A 26,830-nucleotide genomic window follows, 5' to 3' on the forward strand; every position below is an offset into this window, starting at 1 on the left:
GCACCCAGCTGTTAAATAGTCGGGGTTATCATTTTAAGGGTACTGGTATTGGTACTGGAATTGTAACTTTTTTAATATACCCACCCATCCCCCTTCTTAAGAAAATGACAAAAAGTCATTCCCCTTGTTAACCTGCCATCACTCTCCATTTCCCTCAAGGTCACTAACCGGTGGACTGGGGTCCAGATCTGGACCCAGATGCCATCCTATCTGGACTGGGACCTATATAAATGATTGAGAATTATTTAATACTGATGGAGCATTTCTATTTTAACTGGCACAGCATTTGTGACGATGGTTTAGCAGCCTAGGAAACTCACAGGCCAACTGCATGCATTGAAAGTCATCTCATGTGACAGTACTCAGCCAATCACATCTGTGCATAACAGTCAGCACTGAGGCTGGAGTCAGTGAGTGAGATACACTCACAGAAGAGAGATGAAATGAGAGAAAACAGTCTGAGAGTAAGTGAGTCAGAAAAAAATAATTTTACTTGCCGTGTTCTCTAGAGAGAAAAGTTGGTAGTGAAAACAGAGCTTAAAGCTTTCCTGTGGTGCTGAAGTAGTGGATGGATTTGTAATATGAGTCAGTTTCATCTTTGATCTATAATCTTCTCTGAGCAAGGAGGTTGGGGGTCATAGTTTTGTCCTCCTGTTAAAAATTAACAATGTCCTACTGACTGGTACCCTAGTTTTCATTTGACCAATGCCTGTGCTGATCATTCTTTTTAAAAATTGTTGGTGCTGTTCATTTTTTTTAGAGCAAAGGGTCAGCAACCTTTTTGATATGATATACAATAATGTCAATCCCTCGCTGCTCAAAATGCTCCACAAAAACTTTGGCTACGTCCTCACCTTTAGTCGTTTGAGACATTCGTTTTAAGCAGCAGAGCTCATCTCTTACATTTAGATCACCACCAAACGTGGTATGTCTCGATGAGTTGTTCTTTTTTTTTTTTTCCCTTGCCAGCAGTTTATGGAGTTTAATTCGCGGTTTGGGTAACTGATCAGTTGATCCAATCAAAGCTGATCAGATCGATGGATGAGAGGAGCAGCTGTTGTAGCATGTACTTTGCGCAGTGAACAGTTAAGTTTCATTTTCACTGGCCTGCCGTTCTGCTGCCTCGTCTGTGCCCTGAGTACAAGTACAATGAATAACCGAGCTTATGTATTCCAACAGCACTTTTAATGATCAGTCCAGCTCCAAAAATTGAAAATCAATACATGGTGGCAGATGTTGTTATCGTGACAGGCCGCCATGGATGAATGTGTGGGAAACCCTGCACTTAAACATTTCAAAAAATTCTTGCACACTTACTGCAAGTGTGCCTTTAGTTAAAGAAGTACTTTACTACTGGATGGATGGCCTTTTGATAAAACTAGGATGTCTATGCAGTATAAAGACTTTTTCAAATTGGATTTTCAAATTGGTGCTACAGAACGAGAGAAATCCAAATAAAGGACTCTTATGCTCGAGAGGGAGAAAACCTACAGCTACCAGAATGCATTGCGGCACACAAGACCTATAAACGCAATCGCCTGTGGGTGACAGGACAAACATGTCCGTTTGAAACAATGGTGGCCGACAGTCTCGTAATTCGAGTTAATTAATAAGCTTAAACATGTTTCCGAGGCAACAAATAGGCAACTCAGTGACAGAATCTCTGTTTTCACTGTGCAGGAAACAGTATGGCACCCTCTTCCTGTTCACAAATTCTCGCTATTACAGCTAAACAGAGCACTAAAATATGTTTCTTAAAACACTGTAGGCGAGAAATAGTCAATACAGTCACATAGTCTTGATATATGCCTAGCCTAGTTTTAGCATTTGATTGGATTTCAGTACGAGTTTAAGAGAGAGGGGTAGGTCTATCTGTTACGGTAGCAGCATGGGTGGCGGGCAATACGAAAATGCGGAAGTACAGCCTGTAGTTTGAGCAACAGGCCGAGAGTTAATGAGTTTCGCCAGGGGACGAGAAGGGATGGCTGGGTGCTGGTTAGATTGAGCGAAGTTTACCATAGTTCATTTACACACACTACCCACTTTGTTTTGAAACAAAGCTGGTTAAAAATTGGCGGAGTATCCCTTTAAGCATGCTTGCCCTCGGTTGCTGACCCCTGTTATAGATTATCCTGACTGTGTAGTGCATGGAATGTCAAATTTCGCAAGTAGATTTAATGGCTATCAGTGTGTGCTCTAACCTGTTTTTACTATCTGACCTTTGCAGCAGACAAGCATGGGCAAGAAAGCTGTTGCTATACAATAAGCAAGCTAGTCGGCTTGGGAGTCAGTCCAGGGAGAGCAGATTGAGGTGTGAGTCCAAACATATAATTCCAGGTCAGGTAGAAGGCAGCGAGTCCTGATAAAGGAGCTCTTGACTGACACAGTCTTGCAGATGGAAAAACAAACTGAGGGAATCTGACAAGAATGAAGCACAGATAGCAGCAGCAGGCCGGATGATCCGCAATGGTCCCTAATTAGAATGACTGTAATCAAATCCATGTAATTATGCTTCATCTCAACCACAAAATTATTTTCTGCTTTGCCTTTCCCACACTGACGCAGCTCTTCCTTCTCTCACTGACATGATGAAATGATGGGCAGGCAGACAAGAAGACATCCTGGCTCATTCCACTGCATCTCCATTGTGGAAGATTTCCAAAAATGTAATTGGGATATGTCTGATATGATCAGCCATTCAGATGCACTGAAGCACAGTCTTCATTTGCGAGTCTAATGACGTCTGAGATTGCCATACACATAGGAATCACAACCATCAAACAAAATGGCCCTTTCAAATCTACCCCGAATAATTAAATCAAACATCAAGTATCCCATCTAAACTGGCAAAGTAGATCAAATTTGTTTCTTTTACAACCTGAGACTGCACACTGCCTTCGGCTAAAGAGCAAGAACATCTGCTTAAGTGTTGAACATTCAGTATATCAGCGGCTAAATGCAAAGTCCAACCCACACTGCAAAGCCAAACACAGCTAATCACTTAGCTGTGCAATGTAGGACAGAAGGGGATGTGAAGTACGGGGGAATGTTAAAGCTGAAAATCTCAGGCAGGAGACAGACGGACGGCTTGAAAACTGCAAGCTTCAGGCAGGAAGGACCAGAGGGAATGGTGTACGGAAAGCCCTGGTGATAGTGCTGTCATATGTAGCTAAACAAAACAAAACCGCCACATGACCTTACTGTACATTAGCACAACAAAACCATATGTAGGATGTCAAATAGTGACACAGCAATATCACCAAATATCTAAAAACAGTCAGTTTCATTTCTAATAAAAAGTGCCAATGAAGACCATTCTCGTAGTGTGAAATGGTGCTAACTGATTAAACTTTTATTAACATCCCTAAGAAAGAGACTTAAGTAGTAATTCATTTGAATTTGACCGACTCACCCTTGAATCCCTTCAGGGAGCTCCACCCACGTGTAGGAAGCTTAACTAGCAAAATGATCATCGCGCTGTCAGCAGAATAAAAACGGAGAGTATTAGAGAGCTTGAGGTTCAACAAAGAAAGAATCAGGCAAGATAAAGAGATGTTGGGTCTCCCCCTCCTTCTACTCGACCTCATTGTACTTATCCAAAAGCTCCATCTGGGTTACTTATGAACCAAAACAAGGCAGTGCAGAAAGATATGATTCCTCCCAGATCAGAAACATCCTGTACACACCCCATATTTCCATCAGTCCCAACCACAAAACATCTCACACACCAAAGCATTTAAGAGCAGCAGAGCACTGTAACACATCGAGACTGGCATTAAGATCAAGAGGCAAAAAAGCCCCCAAAAAGCAATTTAACATAAACATAATAACTTTCATGTTATTAAGTAACGTTTTAAATTGGAAAAGGGCTTTTGGATGAACTCTTTACTTTTGCTCTAACTGTTGTAGAGAGCAAATACAGATATTTTTCAGGAATACTTTTCAGTTTTGTCATTGTGTCTGTATGTCTTCAATGAGAGGAGACATAGAGACATTAAAACATAGTGTTAAGTGTGTACGTAGTGTGAAGTATCCTCCTGGAGGGCAGAGTAAAAGTTGAAAAATCTAGCCAAAATTACGTTAAAAGCAGCGAAACGTCAAAAATGAGCAGCCCAGATTGCAGTCAATGTATCTAAAATGTAGAAGCAAACATGTAAATTGAAATAATTCAAAATAGTCTGACAAAATATTGTTTGTTATGAGAATGCAAACATTTGCACCTCATAATTACTTAATTTAGTCATTAAAAGTTGTGGATCCTGAGGTGCAGCCGGGGGTAGGAAGGGTTTCGGTTTGGCGACCTCATAATTGCATCTCTGCTTTATGCAGATGATGTGGTTCTGTTCATCATACCGTGACCTCCAACATACACTGGGGGCGGTTTGCAGCTGAGTGTGAAGTGGTCAGGATGAGAGTCAGCACCTCCAAATCTTAGGCCATAGTTCTCTGCTGGAAACTGGTGGATTGCCCCCTCCAGGTTGGGGGAGAGTTACTGCCTCAAGCAAGAGAGTTCAAGTACCTCGGGGTCTTGTTCATGAATGAGGGTAGAATGGAGCGTGCGATGATCAGCGGTTTGGTGCGGCTTTGGTGGGTGCTGTGCCGGACCGTCATAGTGACGAAAAAGCTGAGCCAGAAGGCGAAGCTTTAGATTTACTGGTCCATCTATGTCCCAACCCTCACCTATGGTCATGAGCTCTAGGTAGTGACCGAAAGAATGAGACTGCGGATACAAGCAGCAAAAATGAGTCTCCTCCGTGGTGTGGCTGGGCTCAGCCTTAGAGATAGGGTGAGGAGCTTGGACATCCAGAAGGAGCTCGGAGTAGAGCCGCTGCTCCTTCGCATCGAATGGTGTCAGTTGAGGTGGTTCAGGCATCTAATCACAGGCACGTCCCACTGGTAGGAGACCACGGGGTAGACCCAGAACACGCTGGAGGGATTACATATCTCACCTGGCCTGGGAACGCCTTGGAGTCCCTAAGAGGGAGTTGGAAAGCATTGCTAGGGAGAGGGTTGCTTTGCCCCCGCAACCCAGCCCCGGATAATCGGATGAAAATGGATGGATGGATTTAAAGTTGCATCAACTAGTTGAAAAGGTAGCATTTACGATTAAACCTGATGACACAGAGTATTTATTGATTTGCTCTGTTCTTATAAAGGTAGTGGTGAAGTACAGCATGTCCCTGCCTACTCTGACCAATCATGTGCAGCCATTACCAGTTATGTTTACACTGCAGTGGAGGAAGATTATTCAGTATTCAAACACGTATAACACGTGCACACATGTGTTTATAGCGCAGACTTTTCTACTTATCCTATCCGATTAAATATGTTTCTCAACTATTTCTCTGACGAGTGCCAAAGCAAAATCAAGAGAGGAGAGGAGAGGAGAGGAGAGGAGAGGAGAGGAGAGGAGAGGAAAACAGGGTCTGTATCATACCTCCACATAACTGCATTTATCATTTGATATTCATAAAAAGAACACTGTCAGAACTGTCACGGCATCCTTCCCGTGATAAAAATGGATTCTGCGTGGAGGTGGTGCATCACCGCACAGCCTCTCAGCCATCCTCCTATAAGGTACATGTGTACATCCATGTGAATCACCTACTTACTGTGCTGCTGTTTGGGGCTCTCAAGATAATGTATAGGGAGGCAGCTTGCCTGGAATTCTGCAGCAATTCTGCAGCACAGATGTCAGTCAGAGATGACAGCTTTGTCTTTACAACAACATGATGAATCACTCCCAGTCGGCAGTCATTAAAAAGTACAAAGTATGCAGAGTTGCAAAACAAAAGTGAAGAAATGTAAAGTCAGCTTTTCATTCTGATAAAACAATAATCTCCCTCGTCACAAGTCAGAAGACCTCTTAGAAAAGAGCACACTAAGACAGGGGCCCTCACCACATCTATGGTCTAAGCATTGTGCAGCAGAACAGCTGCAGTATTGTTTACCAAACCAAGCTGTCAGCATCTATACCTAAGTAGCCACATGCACTTTCCAGATGCAGTCCTTTCAATCACAAACAGACATAACCCATAGAGAAAATGTATCCCCGTGAAGATAACCTACCTGCAGGCTCTCAATACAAGCCCCATGCAGCAGCAGTCATCATTTGCTAGACTAACTCCAAGCATTTTTCTTCGCCTTCAAGCTCAAAAGAGCTGTCTGCTCCCTGAGGTTTTACAGTACCAAATGAATGATCCGCAGCATGACTCTGTCTGATTCAGCCAAACTTAGGCAATCTGTCACACCGCACAGACACTCCCCTGAGCACACACAGAGACATACACACACACGGACACAAATTGCATATGTTCATGGTCAGATTATCTGGTTGATCTCTAAACCCCGTAATCCTGCAACATCGAAAATAAATCAAAACTCAAACTGTAACAGACGAGCATGGCAAAAAATAGGCAGAGATGGCCACTCTGAAAATGTGTGAGCAAGAGACCCGTTCACCTTTTGCTCCACAAATAGCTTCGATGACATCCCATTACGGTGTAATGGCACATGGGGGTGTAAAAGCTGCAGGTAAGTCGTCTAATAAGGGCCAGCACATATGTGACCATGGCAGAGCAGTTTATTCTGTTGCTCTGCGTGGATCAATATTTGGTATTTTTGCACACCATTAACATGCTTATGGGAAAACAGCTCTGTAATTAAGATCAATAAACTCAAGCACAACTGTTCTTATCTATCTCTTCTTAAATATAATTAATGTAATATTAAATACAGTAGGAGATGTCCATCCACAAGACCTGTAAGTATGTTCAGATACAGCGTCCTCATGCAGTCGCCCCTTTAACCATATGCTCTTTCTAATGTAGAGAAACAAAACAGGACAGGCGTAGTTGAATTTCATTGTGTCCTTACGGATTACATTATCTGAACCAGGGTAATCCCTGTTTTCTAATACCATTTCATGAAAGCCATGTCACTCGCCAGTGCCTTTGTCCAAAAGCAGAGGGGCAGATAAACAGCCACTGGATCCTCCAACAATCGGATTCAGCTAACCCTCATGCTGTGAGACACGTCTAAATCCCTTACACAATCATGTCAGAGGCATTATTATGTCATCCCAACACTAAATACCTTCCTTGTGCCCCCCACCTCTTGTCTGCCGCACACACACAAGCAGGCACACACACACACACGCAAGAGAAAAAAATAAAGATTTGTTTTAACAAATGGGGAGCTTTTGTCAGCAAGATGAAAGCGGAGGAATGTATCAAATTATCCAACTGTTGAAAAATGCTCTGTAAAGCATACTAGGAGACAATGCTAGACAAATCTATTGTTCAGACCCCTTGATTACATTACAATACTCTTTGGGATTTGGTACAGTGGTAAATGATAAAGTCATCACATTTAAGCAAAAATACAGAGGGTACTGTACGTGAGAAATTTGATTAGTCTGGTGAATTTTGCTGCAGAGAATCTTGGCCCTGGGGGTGTCCGAGCTCGTATAGTGCAGCACTTTACTGCAGCAGACCTGCCTTTACAACAGTGTTTGCTTCAGTGTGTACTGTATATCCATAACATGTTATCAGTGGAGGAAAACAAAGACAGTTCTGACTTCTCATCAAGATTGGCAAACACCTTGTCCTCTGCTCACAATCCCCTCTCTGCAGGATATGCAGACTGAGTCAGCTCTCTATGTGTGTGTGTGTGTGTGTGTGTGTGTGTGTGTGTGATATCTGTTCTCTGCTGGGAGCTAACTGTGTCCAGACTGGCTCCAGGCTTATAGGGACCTCTCTCCTGCAGTTCTCATTACAGAATCTGAGCAGACACACACCGCAGAGCAAAAGCGGCCACTGAACACGCTCCCACTGGGGAATTGCATTACACTGATACACAGGGTTAAGACAACACAGCTACTCCATGACTGCAATGCTCAGAGGCAATGAACATTACGCAGGTACCACACACACACACACATAGAGGCCCCAGTTTCCAAAAACAACACACAACATCTACTAGGATGCGAACAGATTTTTTTTGGCGTCATTGTCTTTTTACATCATGCTGTACAATAACGGTGTGTTCACAGCTGTTCTGCATAAACATGCTGTACACAAAGCTATCAAAGCACTGCAGGTTTCTCTCACAATCTGTTCCCTCTGAACTGGCTTTTTATTCTCTGGTATTTCCCTTCTCAGAGCACAAGAGCATCATTTTTCAGTACAGAAGCAGCGTAAAGCACCCAATCACTGCACTGCGTGATAAGACATCAAATAATGGTTATCTCAACATAGTACACAGTGTTACAAAAATTATAAAAAAAAAAAAGATTTAATAATTTAGTTTTGGCCCACTCCCATCTGTCCCTCTTGGTTGCTCGCAGGCTATCACATTATCATTTTATCGAGGAAATTAAACAGATGGATTAAATGAATTAGGTGAGGTTCCACTTGGCTGGCAGAGGGTAACTGAATTTAGTGGCTATTTTTAGATCTCTGTATCCTGAGAGTGTGGGGAGAGAGTTTGAAGAGACTTACGAGGCTTATTAAGTCAGGCATCAGTGGAGGAAGGTAGGCCACATCTGGTGTGCAGCTCCAGCACTGTGACTGGCCGGCAGGATCTTTACCAGAGCAGTCCCCTTCCCTGAGAATTTCTATCCCACTCACAGAGGCTGATCTAAATCACAATCTGGGGAATTTAAAAGGTCACGGTCTTGATACATAGAGAATGTACTCCCTTTTCAAATACCTCAACCTCCTGCTCAGTATCATCATTATGTCTATTCTTAGAAGCATTAAGTCTCCCTGGAAATGTGCACAATGTCTGTGGTTAAGGAGAGGTCACCTCCTTCCTCTGATACAGTCCCTCCTCCTATATCCATGGATACTCTGTCCCCTGCACCACTTTTAGGTGTGTCATTTCTCAGTTTGAAGTGGTCCAGCCATTCAAAGCCGCACTTTGCAAAAATATGACCTCTATTTCGGCTAAGCATACAAATGAAGCGCTGTGTCTTTTGGCCACATTTCACCCTGAGGCCGAGGGATGAAAGGGGAAGGATGAGCTGCACTGGGTGTGACTGGCCTGTACAGAACATTACTGGAACTGACTGGGTGAACTAAACATCAAATCAGATGTTATCCAGCGGCCTGAGTAGAACCAGACCCATTACATAATTCATTAAAAACAGACCACCAAACAAGACTGGACAAACCTATGACAGGCTCATTCTTATTAGTTTAAACTGACCTACATTATAAATGTGTGTCCTGCAAGGAAAATAATACTGATTTACAGCTGAGCCAAACTGTCAAGCTACTTTATCTGCGGCTCATACTGTAGGTGAAATTTTGCGGTCTGGTGTTTACAGCTCGCTGCCTCTGTGCCTGAGAGCACAGCAGGGGGGCTGACCGATGAGGGAGCACATGCAGGAATGATAAATAGGCTAAGTAACCTTATCGCTGCGACTGACATCGAGACCCTGACAGAATGATAATAAGCTCATAATCTTGTGCATGGATCTATAGCATCGTTTCTATGTCACAACCCAATTACAATTGACAGAATTAACCGAACGACAGCAAAAAACTGTAGGTCGCCACTTCATATACATGGAAACCTGATCATAGTTGAACTGAGAAATCCCTAAATTTCAAACCATGTTAATGTATAGCAGGCAAAACACAGCAGCAAACATGTTCAGTTCACTTTGATGCTGACACTTTGGCTAGAGCTCAAACCAATGACACAAACAACATACAACTTCAGCAAAAAGACAGCTAAACAGTCCACCGGTGCATGAAGAAGTGTAATATGCAGCAGATGTGACAATGCATGAGTGAGTCTGTATATATACAGTATTTATCTGTGGGCTGGGCCCTAATAACAGCTGTGCTAAGGACTGAGAAGCCATGTAAACAAGCACATTCCTTTGAGAAGTGTATCTCTGGCTCGCTGAATGTTAGGGAGGACTGCATCAAACCTCCACTACAGACTAACCCTTTGAGACATCCCATATTAACCGTGTATGCAGAAGAGCATCATAATCAGCCTGAGAGATCACAGTTCTGCTGACATCAACACAGCGGTCAGTGACCTGTGATTACTGCAGTGAGCATCTCTCCCTCTCTCTTTCTCCCTCTCTGTCCTTTCATTCCTGGAGACACTGCACCATTAGTACACATTGATATACACACTCCCCGAAGGCAATCCAAAGGTTTGTAAAGGCAAAACAGCCGGCTGCTTTCACTGCCACAAAAACGGGCGATAGACTCTGTTCAGCATGTGTGTAAATTCTCCTCTCCCCGCACATACACTTTGTAGACACACTTAACGGCATGCAATCCGAAGCACTTTATCTCCTGCAGCTGCTGGAAGGCTTTAGCAGACACACCTCCTGAGTAGCTATGTAGCGATACAATCCCACATATGTGTTGGGAGAGGGGCCGGGATACACACCTGTGAGTCGCACGATACACTGGCTGCCTCTTGTAAGGGACGTGTAAGGTTGACTGTCCTGGTTGGCCCAACATGTTAGCTGCAGGTCTGTGATTTGCTGTGCTGCTTGCTCTGCTCTTCTCAGTGGTGCCTGTGTGTGTGTGTACTCCTCTCAGCTGGTAGTGCTGCTGTTGCTGACGTCGTCTGCTGTGCACCGTGGCGTCGACTCATTCAAAACATCCGCTTTCCCGCTTCTCTCCTGTGTGGGGCTGCTGAGGTGGAGCTAAAAATACACGTAATCACTGAACTGTCCCCTGTCTCCGAGAGCATTAGGCTTGTGATGGGTATTATTAAAGCCAGCCAACCTCACCAATACATCATGTATGAGGCCCCAGAGCACCAAGTAAAACCACAGGTACAAAGCATTAGCCATAACCCATGTAATCATATTCTCGTCTCTCACATTCCCTCCCTGTAGTGGTACTCCGTCTCTCTCTCTCTCCTCACCTCTCATTTGCTCTCTTCTAATATATGCGTTCCTCAGCGGAGCTCTGCCGTCAGAGCACTTGCCTAAACCGGACGCCCTCTCTGCTCCATTCCCTCTGCAGTCATGCAGGCAATACACAGCGTGCACAGCGAGACAGAGGGGAGAAATGGAGTTAGAAGGAGGAATTACAGTAGCACGTAGGGGGGAAAAAAGAAAAGAGATGAGGAATTGATGGAGTGAAAGTGGGAGAAAGTGCGCTGCAACTTTAACACCACAAATTATACAATGATAGATAATTGCATAAAGCAGGGGTGTCAAACTCATTTTAGTTAATGGGCCACATACCGTCTGATTTGTTCGCAGGTGGGCCAGACCAGTAAAACCATTGCATAATATCCTATTAGTAACAAACACCTCCAAAATGTTCCCCTTTTTTAGTTTAATAAAGTACATTTTAAAAACATTTATCCGTTTACAAAAGAGATGACAAACAGCCTGTGATTTCTTCAGAAGAATAAACGCAATTTCAACAATATGTCTCCACAGTTTTTCCACATTCAGTCAGTCTGTGCTGTTTGACAATGTTTTGCACAATGTTCAATATCTGTTGATCACAATAAGTATGAATAAATAGTATTTTCAGAGTATTGTATTCTGGTCATGGTGGAAAAACATCTGAGGGAGCATTTTACATGAAGTAAGCTACTCACTGTTTAACTTGCTCATAGCCTTCACAAATTAGGGCTGGGTATCGCCGCTGATTTCCTGAATCAATGTGATTTAGATTCACAAGGTCCCAGTTCGATTCGATTTCCGATATTGATTCGATTGGGGATATTTCAGTTGCAATACCAATTTTTGCTGGTATGTGAAAGAGATTCTCAGAAAACTACTACTGTAAATTTTACAGGGAACTATTCTTTAAAAATAATATATTCACAAAAGGGAATAAAACTGAATATTTTATGACTAAATGGTGTTTCTAGAGCAGCAGCAGTAATATCAAAACAGCAAGGTCACAATATAAACTCAATATCTCACTGGAAACAAATCCAAAATGTCATTAAATAAGTCATATTCCTGACATCACAATACTGAGTGAGGTTTATAAAGAATAAAGAACACAGACATCAGTCGGTATCAGTCCTGCTGTCATCTCTGCTCCTCCCTCTGCTGCTGAGGAGACTCACTGCCTGCAGGTCACATTACCGTTAGCACCTTTGAAGATACGAGACAAACTAAGCTAAACCTCTAACATTTGCTGTCGTTGTCTAGCTTGTTAGTAACAATTTGCTATTAGCTGGAAGGTGCTCTCTGCTTGTTTATAACATGGCGGTGGATGAGAGACTGCAAACAGAACAGATTGAAATATCACTTTCCTATATGTTTACATGTTGCTAAACATGTGTATTGATAAAGTGTTGACTTATTCCTCGTGGAGGTTTTATTGCACTCACGGTAATGAGCGTAGCTGTCATCAGCTCGAGTTATCTTCACTTCACTGTCTCCACCGCATTATCTCTGCTCCGTGTTCGTGTGTCTGTGTGTGTGTGTGTAAATGTGGCACAGACAGCAGGAGGAGAGACTGCTGCAGCATGATACTAAATCACACCAAAACGTAAAAAAGTAAGCCAACAGTTACAGATAAAAGAGCTGGTAACATCGGAGCTTCTCAATACTACAGTCATTAATAATTTAGCGCCGTGGCCCGTTTAGCACTGGTGAAATTAAACGGGTTAAAGTTTGACACATCTGTGGGGAAAAGTGCATATTAAAAGATCAATCTTGGATTTTATGAATCGATATCGGGTCATTCAAATGAAGATGATATGAATCGGATGAATCGATTGCAGGATGACCGTCAACAGCTTGACAGTAAACAGGAAATACTGTGTCAACATCTGATGAAGGAGAGAGAGTATGAGTTGGGGAGATATAGTTCATGACTTGAGAAATGAAAGTGAAGACAGGGCTTTGACCTAACAGCTGAAAGACTGATGACTATGCCATGCTACAAATGCCTTCTATCAGCTAATAGAGATAGTGGGGGGAAAAAAAATGTTTTCTGCACCAGCTAAGGACTCAGGAAGTCAACTCACAGATTATACTGACAGTACCTGCCCACATACACACACAAACACGCAGGTAATGCATCCAGCTGCTGTTGCCCTCATCCCCTGTGTTTCATCCTCTGCTGCTCTTTCTCATCCATCTACACTCTCCTTCACATCTCGTTAGCATACCCCAGGAGTCGAAGGCACTCACACTGCAAGTAAAGACCTCTGCAACACTGTGGAGATGGTACTACTGTAGTATGACAGATCACCGGGTCCAACGACCACCAATGGCTGTTTGAATTGTGCACGGGCCTCTTTTACAGTAATCTGTCTCAGTGCATGGAAAAACTGCAACGTGCACTATTCAAACGTAAAACAGCCAAACACATGGCAAACACATGAACTGGCAAAAAGCAGAATGGTTCCACAGTGTCTGCAGCAAAAAACAGGATGCACAAAATAACTAATGTTCTATTATTATAAGGGATAAAAAAACAAATGCTTGTAATTATAATAAAACTAGATTTACCACCTTGCAGTTGTGTGCCTCTGCAAACCAGTCAATTTGCAAACCAGTCAATTTGCAGTTACAGTTTACAAACATGTCTGTCCGGACTCATATATAGCCATGAAAGTTGACAGTGCTTCAAAGAAAAGAAGCTACATGTTCTAAAATATGAAAGCTTCACACACATCTTTATCTAGTCAGCACAGAAGATCTATACAGTCAGCACAGTTTCAAGGTGGACACTCAAGATTGATGTCATCAATTCAGTATCTGACCAAATGTCTGCCCTTCTGTTCCTGAGTTATGATATTGAATAATGGCTGTTATTCAGTGTTTGCGGAACATTATGATGTCACAGTGAAGTTGACCTTTTACCTTTTGGATATAAAATGTCATCGCTTCATCTTTTTAACCTATTAGACCTTTATGTGAAATTTTGCCATAATTAGCATATGAATTTATGAGCTATGGCCAAAAACATGTTTTGTAAGGTCACTGTGACCTTGAATTTTGACCACCAAAATCTAATCAGTTCATTGTTGAGTCCAAGTGGATGTTTGTGCCCAATATGAGGAAATTCCCTTAGGCCCTATTCAACTATCACGTTCATGAGAATGAAACAGATGCAAGGTCACAGTGACCTTGACATTTTACATCAATTTTAAATCAGTTTATTGTTGAGTCCAAGTGGATGTTTGTCCCTAATCTGAGCAAACTCCGTCAAGGTGTTCGAGAAATATATGTTCACGAAAATCTACTCGTTTATCGTTGTCCAAGTGGACATTTGTGCTAAATTTGAAAAAACTCTCAAAGATATCAGGTTCACAAGAATGAGACTTGTGTATCCCACTGGCAAGTTGATCGCCACCCCTGTGCACTGCCTTTATAAAGCAATTACTGCTGATAACACGGAAGCGTAGCACCCATAGTGCCCACCCTCCTGTTACCGTCCACGTTAACACTGTTAGCTCTGTCAGCACTGCTGCTGTTGTTAGCACTGTTTACGTCAATAGATGCTAGCACTGGCTCAGCCACCTCCATGTTGAGAGCCATGTGCAGTCAATCCTGACTCAGACTCTGACTCATGGATATGCTCTGAATGTTGCATACAGCTCCTTCTGGTACATTTAGCTGGTAAAAATTTTACTTACATAAATTTTTAAATGCAGGAAATTGTGGTATTTTTATTCTATATTTCTACTTTTACTTAAGTAAAAGATCTGATTATCTTTTTCACTACTGTCCCCAACCAATAGCATGACTCTCAATAAACTGTAAAACCACAATTGAACTGAGCAAATATTTTGAATGAAAAGTGACTGAATTATGGAAATGTTCTTGTTATGTGTCTATGATCACAAAGCAATAAAAACATGTGATTGCATATGATAAAAAGCCATATACACATAATGAATAAAACCTTAAAATATACATATACTGTATATTTTAAGGTTTTAAAAAGGTGAAACTGAACTGGCTAGCCTTCATTTATAAACTATTCTAATTATTTTTCAAGTAAAACTATGTCTGACATCTCAATATAAAGACACAACAGATTCATCCTCTTCATCTCACACTACTCAGCATACTCCCAGTAAGTCTCTGATAGCCTCAGAATCCTCTTAATCGTACATGTTGCTACATTACTACTCACCAGTTAGTGCTCAGATGTAGGAAGTAGTAAGTCCAATTCAAAAGTCTCAAATGTCCAACTATGTCCTGATCCCGAAGACGAACAATAAGGTGTGTGCCTTACTGTTCTCTTAACGTATGGTAAGTGAGCCTGTTTTAACTGTGTGCACAATGCTAGGTGGGTGTGTTGGAGCGGCGCACAGAGCGGTGTCAGATAGAAGCAAGACTGCTGTTTCAGCCCTCTCTCTCTACTCTGGATCACTCAGTAACACCACCTGCACTTACTCTCTACTTAGCCTCTCCGGGGAAGTATAAAATGATAACGCTCCATTGTTCTGACCCTATATGGAAGAAAAAGAAGGCAGAAAGGGGAAGGGCCCGGCTTGTTGAGAAACTCAGACGCCACCACCTCTCTGGTGACCACAGATGAGGAGTATTCACCTCAATGTGTTGTCCAGTCAACGTAAAGTGCTGACCTTGGTCTGTGACTGCAACCAGAGCCTTCAGTCTAACCCTGAGTCCTCTTTATCAGATCACACCCCTGTCAGTCAGGGAGAGAGAGGGATGGAGGATGGAGGGCAGACTATAGCTGAGTGGCTGGCTCAGGCCGCTGCAGTGTCAGTTCAATAATCCACAGACAGACATATAGATAAGAGCAGAGGGCGGGATGAGGGTGGTTTAGGTCGATACGTACGATGGACTGCCAGGTCAACTTTCATACATCACTCTATCACCTGCCTCCACTGCTGTCCTCCTGGCTGCTGTATAACAAAATTATTAAACTATGATATTAATCCCAGTCTGTTAATAAAAAACTTATCAAACTAGGAAAATTGCTTTGCAAATATACATGTGTTAGCCAAAAATTAGGAATGCAGGACGATATTGTCAAGTAAATATGCAATACAGAACAGAATCAATAACATGTAAGTCAAATCCAGGATAAGGGCTTTAAGACTGAGATGTCAATAAAATAAATTACACTGTCATCACATAACTCAAGAATTTAAAATTTAATAAACATATTTTCTTTTTAATATGGCAAGCAGTAGACACAAGCCTGCACAATAAGAAAGACTGAGTAGCAAAACACTTCAAGCATTGCCTGTCTCAATAACAGATCAAATAAAACAGAAACAAATGTGAAACTGCATTAAACTGTCAATCTGACTGAGACTCAACAGCGATATCTAGTGGCGTCCTACAGAACAGCACCTCACGACAAACACAAGCACATATTTCCCCAGGTCTCAGTGGCTCACTGAGATAAGGACACATCCTCAAATTGTTCTTGCAGTGATTCAAAAACTTTCAAATGTGCTGTCAAAATCAGCACCACATCTTTGCGGCACAATCCAATCTTAATCTCACAGAGCAGATTACAGACAGCGGATAAGAACAATGATCAAAGCCATCTTAAATGATCAGATCATAAAAATTAAGAATAGTAAAAAGTATAATCAATCACATCATGAATGGGGAATTAGCCCCGCATCTCTGCACTAAAGCAAATTAAATTGGACTGCTTTGTGAGAACTCACACAGCTGTGCGGTCAATGTGTTCAATAAATGCTGCAGTGAGTGAAATTGCCCTAACCACCAGATCTGCTCTCGCTAGCATCGGCCAGACGGGCCTTTTCATTTATCCTTTTCACACTCAATATTCCATTAATGGGAACAGCAATATTCAATCAAGTAATCCACAATGAGAAACATTTTTCAGAGCTCATGCACACAATCTGCTGCCGAATATAAGCTTATTGAAGTGTTAAGTTATTCAGACTTCAGATAATATACCTTAAGGAATATGTATGGAGTGAAACACTGCAAAGCACCTTTATTGCTTCAAATCCTATCGTCACTCAATAAATGTCAGATTAAGCAGACAAATCAGTACAACTCTTCAAGATGCTGTGTTTAAAAAAGGAAGTGAGAGAAGTAAAAAGTGAGAGAACTTACACAATGTCTTTCTGTTCCAAGAGATATGATTAACTTTCAATCAGGACATGGCACCACTTCCTGTTCTAATCAGACCAGATGGCACACAGGAGAATCAGTCAGGTTCAAGGTCATCTCGTCTTTGATTGGTCTCTGATTTCCTGGGTACTAGGTTGGACTTGGCCTTTCAGAACTGCCTTAACTCTTGGTGGCATAGATTCAACAAGGTGCTGGAAACATTCCTCAGAGATTTTGGTCCATATTGACATGATAGCATCACACAGTTGCTGCAAATTTGATACAAGGCAGGATGGATCCATGCTTTCATGTTTACGTCAAATTCTGACCCTACTATCTGAATATCGCAGCAGAAATTGAGACTCCTCAGACCAGGCAACATTTTTCCAATCTTCTGTTGTCCAGTTTTGGTGAGACTGTGTGAACTGTAGCCTCAGTTTCCTGTTCTTAGCTGACAGGAGTGGCACCTGGTGTGGTCTTCTGCTGCTGTAGCCCATCTGCTTCAATGATAGACGTGTTATTCGTTCAGAGATGGTCTTCTGCAGACCTTGGTTGTAACGAGTGGTTATTTGAGTTACTGTTGCCTTTCTATCATCTTGAACCAGTCTGGCCATTCTCCTCTGACCTCTGGCATCAACAAGACATTTTAGCCGCTCACTGGATATTTTTCAAACCATCCTCTGTAAACCCTAGAGATGGTTGTGAGTGAAAGTTTCTGAAATACTCAGACCAGCCCGTCTGTCACCAACAACCATGCCACATTACAGTCACTTAAATCACCTTTCTTTCTCATTCTGATGCTTAGTTTGAACTTCAGCAGGTCGTCTTGACCATGTCTACATGCCTAAATGCATTAAGTTGCTGCCACGTGATGGCTAATTAGTTATTTGCATTAACAAGCAGTTGTTCAGGTGTACCTAATAAAGTGGCTGGTAGTGTATGTCGTAGTCTAATTGAGCATTTGCTTTAAGCCATATTAATAATATGCAGATCAGCGTAACAAGCTGAAAAATCAACATTCACGTAACATCACCTTCTAAAGTTGTTATGCTGAACTTGTCAGTGAAAACTTGCCAATCAAGAAATTCCAGCAGATACAGAAAAAACATTAGCAGTCCTTTAGAGTCAAATTTAAGTCCAATATTCACTCTCCTTGTTGCCCTTTTTGGTCCTCACCAGGGAGATAATCTTCTCTTTAGTAGCTCCATGCACCACTATGTTTTCCACCTAGTCACTACTTTGTCTGTCTGCCTTTAGAGCTGAGAACATCATGGAGTTGATGATGACAACAAACATTAAGGACTCATCTCACCTTGCTCACCATTAGTTTGACCTTCTGCCCTCAGGTAGACGTTATCAGGCAATTAAAACACGCACCAGCAGACTGTTGAACAGTTTTTACTTACACCTATTCATTTGATCCATTATTAATATAAAAATATTGATTAGTGCAGCTGCAACACTGCTGTTTATACTATAAAACAGTTATTCATATGGAGGACGTTTTGTAGATTCTGCGCTACATGTAGCATGTACGTAATAGTTTTAACAAGCACTCCTTAGTAGTTTCATTGTAGAGCTAAGTGAAACACTTTTCATGCAGTATCTCAACTTTTACCAGATGGATACTGTCACTGCAACTAAGCTCTTTTTATCTAAATGCAAATTTTCTATGCTTTCAGAAAATCAATGCCATTATTTTATGGCGTATTAGATTTTCTACTGGTGAAGTGAGCTTCTCACATTTAAATTACCTATTTTATTGTTCATCACTTTCACATCAAACACTGGAATCTTTTGGTAGAAATAAAAAAAGGAGTACTTCATGAAAAAAGGGTTAGCCCATATCTCAGATATGCTCTCTAGAAAGACTTTCTCTTTTTCCACGACATCCATCTTCCAGCTTTCTGGCTGCTAACTAATCACTTCTCTTCTCACCCGTCTGGTGAGATGAGAACAGTGTGGGACCGGCTTCTCTCTGCAGTGGCTCCAGTCACACTCAGGCTCTGACAGAATGCGGCAGAAAGAACTGTCATCTGAATTCAATCAGAGGGAGGGTATACAAACTCTTTCTTTCCTCCAGAGAGGCAGCTGAATTTACTCAGGTGCAGAGCTTCCTTCTTTGACAACATGAAAAGAGTGATACAAAAAAAGGGGGAAAAGTTCTGTTTTTCTACAATATTAGATTTCTGTTGCAAGCCAGGGACATTTACATGTGCTGTACATTATCATAGCATCACAGATATCCAGACTGTATTAGCATTTATGTCTAAAATCATTTCTTTTACACAAAGCAAAAGACAAAATGTAACTGTAATAATATCATTAAACCAGTGTTACCTTGTCTTAATCGGCCTCTCCTCCTCCTCCAGCTCAGCAACCACCCCTGTTTCATGATCAGCTGAGTCAGTCCCCTGGCCGAGGGGCAGGCAACTGCAACAGCAGGTCCCCATCCCGTCTCGGGCATCTCCCCTGCCCTGTTTCTGCTCTGAGTCCTGCTCCAGCTCTGACTGGTCAAACTGCTCAAGTCGTCTGGATGGTGAATGACTCATTCTAGATAATGTATATCATCCCACAGAGCACACCTCAGGCCCACAGCTCTTAATGTATTCATTCATTGCAGACTCCTGGGTTAAATATTGCAAGTCCAAACAAGGCCTGATGGAAAGCTTCCTTTGTATTCTGCAGCACAAACGTCCACTGTACCAGACTCTCAATCTACTCTTTGTTTTCATCGTCTTTATTCACTCCGCTGCTTTAACCTCCGACTCTATTTGTAGGCCTCGACAGTACTGTACAGTATGTATTGTTTAGCTGTCACAAGCCCCTGTAATAAGTCACCAAATGACATGATATTGACCACACACACAGCTGTTTATAAAACTCTTTGGCCTCAAATGAAGGTTCAGACCGCCTCACAAGCACAGAGAGAAGATAGATGCACACAATAGTTGGACACGACTCAAACATGATACAAGGATGTACTGATAATGACAAAATGGTCAAAATTAATCATCCCACAACAAGACTGAGAGGACTCAGCCCATTTGCAATTCCTTGGCCATGAATGCTAATTTCCAATTTCAGTATTCCTCTGTCTGCTGCTTAAGATGGGTTTCAAATGTGCTCTGTTGCCATCTTCGCAGGATTAATGATTCGTGCTTCAAGGCAGGGTTCACTGTATACTCCATGCACGTTTGTTATCAGGAAATTAAGTCTTTGTGATGTTCCATGTAGTTGGTGTGAGTGGGTGTGTGAAAGACAGAAAGAAAGATACCAAGTTCTCTCCCTGCTCCACTCTATCACTTTCCTCTGTAAAAGAAAAATATTTTGGGCACTATTTATATTACGGTGCAAAGACAGGCAAATGAGCACTACATCATGTTTTGCTATTCTCTTGACCTTGAAATAAATTTAGCCCGCTCATTCAGTATTTTCATTCCCTGCACAACACACATGGTGCAATGGTGGGTAGAGAAGCGCAACAAGCAGACAGTTAAATCAAAATGAGCCAGCACAAGCTAAGGTGCTGCTATTTTGTCATAACATAGGATTCTGATGCTGCGATAAGAATGACCTACGACCCTATATGTTTCCAGCTGATCAATCATTTGATAATTTTCTAATTTCATCAGCAAGTACAACTAAAATGAATGATGATGCCTCATTCATAGAATAATTAAAATAAGAATCAATCAGCCAAGCAGGCATTTTACGCACAAAGGGAGGAGTCCTGCAACATACAGTAGTGCAGTGATTTTTAGTCCCTGTCATAGCAATACTGTCCCCAAAAATCAAATTTCTTTATTTTGCCCAGATAAGGCAGGAGTAATCTGATCCGTCAGGATTTTGCCTGTCAAGAATGACACCACCATTTCGGAGTATCTATTTTCAGCTGAAGGTCACTGTCTCAACAAACAGCTTGAGGCAAGGAAAAGAAAGAGAGAGACTGAACTGTGTTTAAACGCAAGCTCACACCCAGGAGTCTGCAGAGGTGATGTATATCTGAGACGGTCTTTGCTATACAGTAACATATCTGCCTCATGACCTTGTGACTTCTTTGAGGGCAAAAATAAAAGATGTTTTACATATCAAACGTGACCTTAAAGAATGCCTGGTCTCCTGACCAACTTAAAAATAACGTACTGGAATGTCTCCCAATTTGATCATGGTATACCTTTGTTACACAGCCCTAATCACAATGTAAAATAGTTAATGAAAACTTAATAGGGTACACACTGTTTAAAAAAATTATAATGAGGAAAGAAGGTCTTAAATCATGCTGTTGAACTGCTGTAAACCCACGATACTCTTTGTATCTGCAAGTGTATATATATACTGTATTTCCTTTTTTTGGGGGGTAATTGGTTGTCTGCTTGCAGTTAAGCCTTTGATAAAAAAAATCAAGCATGTACAAATAAATTTGTAAGATTCCTGATATGTAGTTAATTGGATTAAAGCGCATAAGTTGTCCTTTCAACTTAGGGCAGGGCAAGATATTGATATTATATCAATATTGTTGACAGCTCCTTAACGCAAATAGTTTATCACTCAATCATGTGGCAGCAACTCAGTGCATTTAGGCATGTAGATGTGGTCAAGACGACCTGCTGAAATTCAAACCAAGCATCAGAATGGAGAAAGAAAGGTGATTTAAGTGGCGTGAATGTGGCATGGTTGTCGGTGCCAGACAGGCTGGTCTGAGTATTTCAGAAACTGTGATCTACTTGGATTTTCATGAATAACCATCTCTAGGGTTTACAGAGGATGGTCCAAAAAGAGGAAACATCCAGGAGGTCAGTGAAGAATGGTATGGTTTAAGGTGACAGTAACTCAAATAACCACTCGTTACAACCAAGGTACGCAGAAGACCATTCTTGACAAACAACACGTTGCGCCATGTCTCAAAACTCAAATCATCTCAAACTGGTTTCTTGAACATGACAACGAGTTCACTGTACTCCAATGGCCTCCACAGTCACCAGATCTCAATCCAATAGAGCACCTTTGGGATGTGGTGGAACAGGAGATTTGCATCATGGATGTGCAGCTAACAAATCTGCAGCAACTGCATGATGCTATCATGTCAATATGGACCAAAATCTCTGAGAAAGGTCTACAGCACCTTGTTAAATTAAGCCACGAAGAATTAAGGCAGTTCTGGAGGCAAAAGGGGTCCAACCTGGTACGAGCAAAGTGCACCTAAGAAAGTGGTCGGTGAATGTATATAACATATAGTGATATTTGATTTTCTCCATATCACCCAACCCTACTGTGCTCATATTAACAAATAAATGAAAAAAAAAATCATAATGCAGCTTGGTTGCTCATTTAAACTTTAACTTGCTGATGCTGATCCTGTGCTTATCAGGAATCTCTGCTGTCATCAGAAACTGGTGAGACAAAAAAAGCTCCTCAGAGTCTACAAAGAGGCATAATGAAAATTACACAGCTAAACGACAGTTTCAGTAAAGCCACGACAGAATGTATCAAGAAAGATAAATATTATAAATAGCTTTAGTTCCTTTGATGGCTCAGTTTCAATATCTTTGCTTTGTGGTGCTGAAAATGATTTCATACGAGTCTGAAGACACTGCTTCAAGAAATATGGTTCCTACAGTACTCCGTGGATCTCTACAGCGGCAGTTCAACAAGCACAGATGGTCCTGTTGGACATGAAATTGTAAGGCAAACACAACCTGGTGTGCAAGGTGTGCCAAAGCATGAGCAAGTAAGGGCAGACCTGCACACCTGCACTATATAAATATGTAATTAATATTTACTCGCTGGAGCGCATATACAGTAGGAAAGCTGTTGGTGTTACGGGATCTTATTACGTGAAACATCTGTGACAAACAGATCAAACTGAATGAACCCAATGACATATGCAGTTCCATCCATACCTTCTTGTCTGTAACATCCAAGCACAGTTTAAACATGGGCACTCTCAGATAGCACAATAGATTTATAGATATCAGTTTCTATGTTGGTAGAGGAGAGGACTGATCTCTTATTACAGCCAAACAGTGCACTAAAATATGGTTCTGAAAACATTTTAAGCAAGAAATAGGCAATACAGCCACAGAATCATACACTGGATCACGCAACAGCACTGCATAGTAGGCAGGTGTCTCTCTCTATCTGCTTCTATACTGTTTGTATACTGTTTGCGCAATGGGGGGCATACAAAAATAAGTACGTACAATCTGTAGTTCGAGCAACAGCCCTAGAGCCATGGAGAATTACGTCATCCAAGCAGTTTTGAGCTCAGAGATGAGCATGGAGATCTCAGAGTTGGTAAGATGGTGGGAATTTTACCACAGTTCATTTATACATTCTCCCCACATTCTTATGGCACAAAGTATTCCTGTAAGTGAACTATCTGTGAAGATGAACAGCCGCCTCACTGTTCCTGTCACCCTCACCTCAGCTTTGCTGAAACAAAAGCATTTGCACTGATCCCCCCCTCTGCTTGTTGCCTGGGGGTGGGAGTGCTCTATCTGATTGGTATTCAGTGATGTGTTTTCAATCTTTCTTCATTACTTCCCAAGGCACCCGACAAAGATTTCCAAACAGCATCCCTTTACATGCGCAGTCCTTTGTGCAAACATGAGGTTACTTAGCAAATCTCAACGGTAGTTGGTCTCATCCATCATACTTAATAAAATCTTAGACTAATGTCAGTGAAATATGTTGTTAAGCTTCAAAACATTACCTAAGGATGAAATTTGAGGTCCCATTCTGAGTTTTAATCTGAGTATTGACCATTTCTGAGGGGATTACTGGAGAGTTACTGCTGCTTCTTTGAAAGAAAAAAAAAGGAGCCTAACTGGATTGTCTTCCTGCCTGAGCCCAGCGGAGGACCAATTGGGAAAACTCTTTAAAACTCATATCCTAAATCCACTGTAGTAAAGCTATCTCACACAGTATGCTCCTGCACAATGGAGAATACCATAAGTTTTCCTCACTGTAAAAGTTTAAAAGTCATGTACAGTGTCAAAAGTACAGTTTGCTAGCGAAAATCTTAATCGTATTCATGGGCATCTATTGGCAGAAATGGTATATAATATCCTTAACTATGTTTTCAAGTTTAAAATCACCTGAAAATAAAAATTGCTGTTCTTGTTACCTTAGAATGAGCTGTTTATGTCTAAATACAGAGAGGGTCCTCTATCGCGGAGTCCACCTTGCTGTTCTACAGTAGCCCAGAACAAACAAACCAAACATGGGCTCTAGAGAAGGCCATTCAAGTTTTCATGTCAGCCACCGTAGTTCTCCTAAACACTTGATACAGAGGAGAAGTTTCAGTTCTGCAACTTTACTGCTAGATGCCACCAAATCATACACATTAGACCTTTGAAAGAATCTGAAATCTGCAAGGGCAAAGGTTACTTCAAGGACCTTGAGGCTGTTTCTGCTTCTATCTTTTTTGGCAATGATGTTTTGAACCCAGCAGTGAGGTATGGATCTGCTGTGTTCGCAGAAAAAGAAAGCTTCATTAAACAGCCTTGAGATAAGGCCCAGTAGGGATATGAAACTTCTTTTTTATCCCCTATTAAAAAGCCCTGCTTCAGAACTCCCAAAACATCCCACGGCTAATTAACTCATACTGTCCTGATCAAAAAATAGTCAGCTAGTAACAAAATGCAAGCACAACCTAAAAAAACATAACAAGCAGCAGGAGAAAGGGAAGATAAACACTATAAAATATTAATGGGGTTATCATACCTGACGGGCAAATGAAGCTGAGACAGACGAAGCCTTTTTTGGTGTGAAATCTATGTTAGTTTTGCATCAACCGCTTCTTCCTGGACTTCCCTTCCACAGCACTGTAAGCAACAATGTGAACTGTGTCCTCAACAGGACACCATTGTACCTCAGTGGGGTCATTTTTTTTCCTCAGGGAGCTATAGAATTGCACATTTCCTATGCTCAGTGAGTGCCAGTGATGTGGTGGAGCACAGATCTAACTGAACTCAGTTTCCCCGGCTTCAACCACGTCAGAGATGCATTACAGTTCATAACAGTTGAGGCCTTCTATTATGACTTGAACAGGAAGCTTCACAAAGTTGCACTGTACCTATTATACAGTATGTTATACACATCTCATTGCCTCATGATGTATTCCAGCCTTCTTTTGCGCTCCAATTTCTTGCCTAATGTGCATCCATTATACATGTTTACCTCAACACAGAGACCTGTTTCATCTGTGGCGTATTATCTTCAGAGATTGAAACGGGATGATTTTGGAAGATGATTTTCAAAATGGGTCACTCCCTTGGAGAGTTGCCAGAAGTGTGACAGCCTCTCTATTTCAATCTGTTTCAGACGGCGACAGACCTCCGCCATTAGTTTTGATAATCTTGCGCTCCAATTTCAATCTATTTATTTGTCAGTGTTGGAGTTTAAAAAGCTCTGTAAACTACATAATCTAAACTATATTTTGTCACAAATGAATCCTTCTTAGTTTGAGTTGAGACACTGAAAGTGTGTTGGACCCTTTGGAACATCACAACAAGCAGAACATCAGCCACCATTAATCAGATAGCTCAGGTCTGCAGGCTGGCCTACAGTGAGGTGTAAACAAGTGTGAGTTTTGTCACGGTGATAGTGTCTGAACAATCCCTCCTTTGTACTCCACCTCAGCTAAATTCCACCAAAGACACACAACCAAATCTACCGACCGTTGTCACGGCAGCACCATGTGGACTTCAGTCCTGTTTGAGTTTGTTGTGGTATGCCTCCTGGACAGCTAAGAGACGAGACGAGAAGAGGAAGCAGTAAATTATACCAAAGAGCTTGCTGGCTAAAAATCTTATTCCACGTCAAGAAAGTTTATAAAGTCTGATGTTTAACTTAAAATTAATGATGAAATTTAATCGGACACAAAGAACCACAGCATGCAGCCTGGAGCAGAAAATTAAACTCACCTAAACTCAGTGCTAATGGGGGATGTCTCCATAGTATTAATGGGTATTTTAAAGTGCTGAGTTGTAGCCAGTTAAAAACACTTGTGATGATTTTAATGGTCTGAAAGAGGGCCACAGTCCAAGTTGTCCGGTCCCTTTCCAATTTTTAATGTGATGTAAGGAATAATCCCATTGAGCTAGGGAGCCATCTTCACTGTCTTCAGTGGTCCAGCTTTGCCAACTTACATCAATACCCAAAGCATATCTTACACCAAAGCTGTTAACATGTTCCTGGAGGAGGGTAGGCTGTTTTAAACTTTTAATCTGCCAAACCGGCTCATGTTTTAAGAACAAAGTAGCAACAAATTAACCAGGCCTGTGTATCCACTCTTATAGTCTAATTAGCTGAGAGCCGGAATTACAGGCCAGGTGAGCTTAACACAAGCGACTCTTCCTATAATTACCCTGTAGACACATGGGACAAATACAGAAACCTGGCGTCACCCAGGTCTGCAATAAATCAAATAAACCACCTGAGATAAACTTCTCCACAATGAGGAAATGACAGTACTCCATCACCTGAGAATAGTAAATGCTCACATCAACAGAAATTGCCCCCACTGAGGTGTAATGAAAAGGTTGCACTCATCACCAGCTCAGCTGTTAGTCAAAGTAATTATCCATATGAACGCTAAGCAGCGATATGGGACTTCATAGTCCCACTGTTTCAAGAACAAAGACCAATCAATTTGTCATATAGCGGTTAAGAAAACAGCATCATCTCAATATCATTATGTCCTACTTTACTGTCAAATATTTACATAGTCAAAGTCACTTGACACTAGTGCTGTCAAAAATATCCATATATCAATACATATCAATT

The 26,830-nt window shown here is 41.6% G+C and overlaps 1 protein-coding gene across 9 annotated transcripts in view; it reads right to left on the minus strand.

Moving 5' to 3' along the window:
- The window catches only part of plekha7b (pleckstrin homology domain containing, family A member 7b), a 93,689-nt gene that overhangs the window by 63,147 nt on the left and 3,712 nt on the right, over positions 1 to 26,830 (minus strand). The window contains exon 1 of one of the 9 annotated variants that reach the window (XM_050043020.1): positions 15,105 to 15,261. The exons of 7 other annotated variants lie outside the window; for them this stretch is intronic. Coding sequence is in view for 1 of the 2 variants with exons in the window: in XM_050042990.1 (XP_049898947.1) it covers positions 10,420 to 10,493 (74 nt within the window). In the remaining variant the exon portion in view is untranslated. Of the gene's footprint in view, positions 1 to 10,419; positions 10,850 to 15,104; positions 15,262 to 26,830 lie in introns of those variants that run through there. One more of the 9 variants, XM_050042990.1, reaches the window with a different exon arrangement.

This window comes from Epinephelus moara, chromosome 1, assembly GCF_006386435.1.
Source record: "Epinephelus moara isolate mb chromosome 1, YSFRI_EMoa_1.0, whole genome shotgun sequence".
In the NCBI taxonomy this organism is placed as follows: Eukaryota; Metazoa; Chordata; class Actinopteri; order Perciformes; family Serranidae; genus Epinephelus; species Epinephelus moara.